At 32.5% G+C, this 4,570-nt stretch overlaps 1 protein-coding gene across 17 annotated transcripts; it reads left to right on the forward strand.

The window, feature by feature from the left end:
• Positions 1–733: 733 nt before the first annotated feature.
• Positions 734–4,223, forward strand: LOC110929635. 17 transcript variants are annotated; one of them, XM_022172799.2, is made up of 9 exons: positions 735–933; positions 1,171–1,289; positions 1,375–1,463; positions 1,566–1,631; positions 1,727–1,815; positions 2,286–3,223; positions 3,337–3,454; positions 3,526–3,595; positions 4,042–4,223. In XM_022172799.2, exons 1-6 carry the CDS (start codon positions 806–808, stop codon positions 2,302–2,304), a joined length of 510 nt encoding a protein of 169 aa, XP_022028491.1. In that variant the 5' UTR covers positions 735–805; the 3' UTR covers positions 2,305–3,223; positions 3,337–3,454; positions 3,526–3,595; positions 4,042–4,223. The 17 variants fall into 17 exon arrangements, 9 of the variants coding, with proteins under 9 accessions (XP_022028493.1, XP_022028491.1, XP_022028490.1 ...); XM_022172798.2 differs by lacking the exon at positions 3,526–3,595 and having other exon boundaries at positions 2,286–2,345; positions 3,049–3,223; XM_022172801.2 differs by lacking the exon at positions 3,526–3,595 and having other exon boundaries at positions 734–933; positions 1,739–1,815.
• The last annotated feature ends 347 nt before the right edge of the window (positions 4,224–4,570 follow it).

Here is a 4,570-nt window from a genome sequence, read left to right on the forward strand (position 1 = left end):
CCAATATATATTCAATATACACTAGCTTGAACTTGTTCAAATCAAACTAACTCACATTCAATTCAGAAATAATCGGTAAAATTACTAAGTCTTTGCTAAATGTATAACAAACTACATTAAATTCCATAAATAATCTACATACAAATCCAAAATCTATACACAAACCTAAACTAATGAATACCTTACTCACAAAAAATCTGGCATCAACGTCCTCAATAAATATCTATATTTATATATCCTCTCTCGTGTCGTGTCACATTTAAAATAAAATAAAATAAAAGTAAATAGAAAAAGCTATGACAAATATCATTGACGAAAAATAAAAAGCAAATAGAAAAAATTAAGCATTAACGTCTTCAATAAAATTATGTATATGTGTGTACCTACTATATAGGTCTAAAAACCAGTACCTTCTAAGTTCTTAAAAAACAAACAATTACAACATATCATTCGAAAAATTGGCTTTGATACAAATTGACAAAATTAAACATACGTTGGAGAACCATAATCTGCATTCTCGTTCACTTTTGCTGCTTACAATACAATTAATTAACAAGTCATTTTTAAAAATTAAGAAAATCAAACAAGAAAAAGAAAACACACATACCCGAACCATTAAATATTATGAATTAGTAACATACTTGGGCATGATGTTGTTGTAAATTGTGTTTAAAAGGTGTTTCATGTTTAAAGTCTATTGTACGTACAATTTGTTTAGGTTATTGTATGGTTTTTGGTACACGTGTTAGGGTACGTGTTGTGTTTTCTTGCATTCAGCTGCCAGCATATCTCTTTCCACCGCCACATGATTTCTGGTATTATAACATCTCCTCATTCAGTTGGCCCTCAATCACCCACCAACGGTTACCGTTATAACATCCCCCATCGCCGCCACGCGACACCACCAGAGAAATTACCACAAGTAGATGAAAGGTAGGTTCGTTATCAAGCAGCTGAAGATTTGGGGTTTTTTGAATATTAGTTCTGCAATTTTTTACGATTTATTCTATTGATTCTCTATGTATTAGCTTTTTTTTTTATGTATTGCTGGAGTTTTACCTTAAACGGACTGATTTATAGAATCAAAGTGAACTTTTGATGTTCGAATTGGGGATATTTTCTTGCATTTAGGGTTTTCTTCAAGTGTTGATTGGTTCTGCAATTTTATAGTTTAACTGAACTTATGATTGATCTGTCCAAAAGCTGTATCCCGAATGATAGAATTACAGAAAGAGATTCATGGGCGGAGACACCGGCAGGCGGCGGCGACACGACACTCATTCTAATCAGTAACCATCTTCTCCGATTCATCATATATGTTTCATATATATTGATATAACCGTTATTTATGAATTTTTTCATCATATAGTGCAGTTTGTGACCTAATTATTCCTTGTGAAGAGAACCATAAACGTTATTTTGATTTTCAAAGGAGAACTGGTGATTTGCCTGTGCAAAAGGAGGTTGCTTTCTAACTCTGTTACTAATTGTAAATATGCTTTAATCATAATATTATATATGGCTTTTCTTACTTAAATATCAACTTTGACTTGAATTTGTGGAAGGGTGGAACCCATACTTCAAGAAATCTTTTCAAGCACTGGTGCTCTTCAAGGCTCCAAGCTCATCAGGTAAGATAAAGTTTGATAACTCATATTTTATTATTAAACGGATTAAATCTTATACTCATATTTTGACTAATTTTTATTACTAATGTCTTTATTAGTTTGGATTTCAGTCATCATATGGGTTTGTTGATTACTTTGAACTGCGTTTTGCTGCTCTTGCTATTGTCACCCTTAATGGAAGACATCCGTAAGTAAAAACCATCAATGTTTTCTGAATGTCTTTTTGGTTGCCTTTGCATATATCTATCTGATTTACTTTTATGCATTTTCTAAAGGAATTATAATTTAATCAATTGTTTCAAATTCTGCAATCATATTTCAGGAAATGACGATCACCTTTTGACTTTAAATTAATGACTTCTGATTTAAAAAGTATATTTGTTACATAGTATTGTTTTATTACAAAATCAGTACAACATAGGACATACTAAAATTTTAATTTGTAAGCTTGATCCCTTGTAGCCGTTCTTGAGCCTGACTTAGCCCGAGTTCCGGTTCGGGCTCAAGCTCTATGCTTATCGCTCGAGTTATGCATGCAAAAATTATCGAAAGATTTGTAAAATGACGAAATGCCAATTATTTGAACGCTTTACTCACTTCGAGAGATGACAAAAATGCCCTTTAATCTACTCAAATTTGTTTTGTCAATCCATCTAGAGCCAATTATTTCGAGTAATTTCACTCTTCTCTGAAGACGCTACATAGCGATGGTGCTTGGTAAGGTTTTCAAGATATTAAAATTTTTAGTTAATTACATAATAGATGTATATATCAATGGCTTTTTCTTGTCAAGATTTGTATCGATTGGGAACAATCATGTTGGTTTTTGTCATGGCATGTATGAGCTTTTCATTTGATATTGTAGTCAAGATCAGAGGGTGTAGCTACTTTTAGATCTAATATATTTGGCTCATATATTTTACATGTTTGTACTAAAATAGGGATGTTCGCGGATGTGCGTTTAAAAATGACTATTTTTTTACAATGTACTGAATAGTTTTAATTAGATAATCAAACATGATAATGATTTGTAGAAGGTGGTGTTTTTAATTAGATAATCAAACATGATAATGATTTGTAGAAGGTGGTGTTTTTAAGAAGTAAATCGATGTAGAAACATAAAAGTGCAACCAACAATAGTAACAGGAGGCTTAACCAGCCATTTTTTGAGAGTGCATAGGGTAACAGATAATATGCCCACATCTGAAAACCCAAAAAATGACATTTTTTAGTTGTGAAATGTGAGATAAAGAATTAATTATTAATATTTGTTGCAGAGCTCTTTATGCGAAGTTTTTGTGATTGTAATTTGTTTAATCGCTTATGTACATACAAAGATTTATAACACTAATGTTACCATAATTACCTTGAATATTGCACATGAGGTGATTGTAAGACACTGACGCTTTGTCCAAATTAGCCTAAGCTCCTAAGATCTTGGAGAAACCATTTGCTCTCTGAACGTTGCAAGTCGTGTGAGAGGAGTTGAGTATGGGCCTGAGCGCAAACAAACAACAAGTCATGTGAGAGGTGTTGAGTATGGGCCAGAGCACAAACAAACAAAAAACACTGAGCTCCTCAAGTATAAGAAGATGGTAATTTGCATTGAAAATACTTGATCAAATTAGGATTAAGAATTTTTAGTCTGGCCCACTAATGGTGGTTTATTATATTTAGTTATATGTGTTTTTCTTTTTATGGTAAACAGGCAGGGAAAGCAAAATCATGACGAGAAAGAAGCAGAAAAAATTGCAAGAAAGTTTACAATATATGCAAATACGTCTCTCTCTGCTAGAAAACACATAGGTAGAACTCTGCAAGAAAAGGTACATAACTTAGCTTACAGGTTACTTGCCATTATAATAAAATTGTCTCCTGTATAACAAATAATGGTCAGGTTCCCAAGAGTCAAGGAGTCAAGTCAAAACTTACTTAACAACTAACACATACACTTTGTTTTTGCATAGGTAATATATATTTTTTATTTGTTTAATTTTAAATATTGTGTTGAGTCATGACTCAAGTCACAGGTCAATGACTCGGGTCATGGGTCATGAATTTAGAATTTTGAGTTACGAGTCAACAACAGTGATTTAAATACACCTTGGATAGCTAATGACATGTTTCGAGTTAAATCTTATGTCTTAACAAATTACTCATAAAACACAAGTGAGATCCACCCATTAACATGAAGGATCATGTTGATATATCTGAATTACTGTTATTGATTTGTATGCATAGGTATGTTTATATGGTTGATATATCTAAAATACTGTTATTGATATGTATGGATAGGTATCTTTACATAGGGATTTAGCTTTAAATTTTATATCATTCTACAAAATTAATTTCTAGGTCCCAATTATATGATCAAGATGGAATTAATGGGGTGTTTGGATGTGCGTTTTGGTAGGACTGAGGTATTATGTGTGCCGGATGGGTTGCTTATTGGTTTCGGAGTAGGAGCTTTTGAAGTTGGTTTGTCAATTTTCTGTTTACGATTTCTATTTTTAAGGATTTGTGTATGAATATTGTTAGCCACATTTGATAATAGATTGATGATTTGGTTTCATTATTGCTGGTTGGTTTGAGTTCTGTTTAAATGTATGTAAAACCGTGACAGTGTATGTTTCTGTTGGTGGTGTAGTATGGCATTTCCGAAATCTATACTGCTTTGTCTCGCCGGCGCAACGCGCGGCGGGCTAAATTCTAGTTATATATCTGAAATCTAATTCTAAGGCGGTATGACTTAGATTCGTCAGACGATAGTAAGAAGAATTCTTTTGGCCTTTTATTGATGTTGAATCTAGAATATTTACTCCTCAGATTTTTGGGCCAATGATATATAAAGACCAACTAGGTTTAAATAAATTCGTCGTGTTAGGCGAATTTCTTTTGTTATTTAGTCTGTATTTACATAAACTAAAAGATAACCGAAAGAA

Source organism: Helianthus annuus, chromosome 3, assembly GCF_002127325.2.
Source record: "Helianthus annuus cultivar XRQ/B chromosome 3, HanXRQr2.0-SUNRISE, whole genome shotgun sequence".
In the NCBI taxonomy this organism is placed as follows: Eukaryota; Viridiplantae; Streptophyta; class Magnoliopsida; order Asterales; family Asteraceae; genus Helianthus; species Helianthus annuus.

What these genes read in the sequence shown, in the direction of transcription:
- LOC110929635 (XM_022172796.2), top strand. Translation starts at nt 806, where the DNA reads ATGATTTCTGGTATTATAACATCTCCTCATTCAGTTGGCCCTCAATCA. An exon ending in TTACCACAAGTAGATGAAAG is followed by an intron (nt 934 to 1,170) that starts GTAGGTTCGTTA and finishes GCAATTTTATAG; the next exon opens with TTTAACTGAACTTATGATTG. An exon ending in CAAGGCTCCAAGCTCATCAG is followed by an intron (nt 1,632 to 1,726) that starts GTAAGATAAAGT and finishes TGTCTTTATTAG; the next exon opens with TTTGGATTTCAGTCATCATA.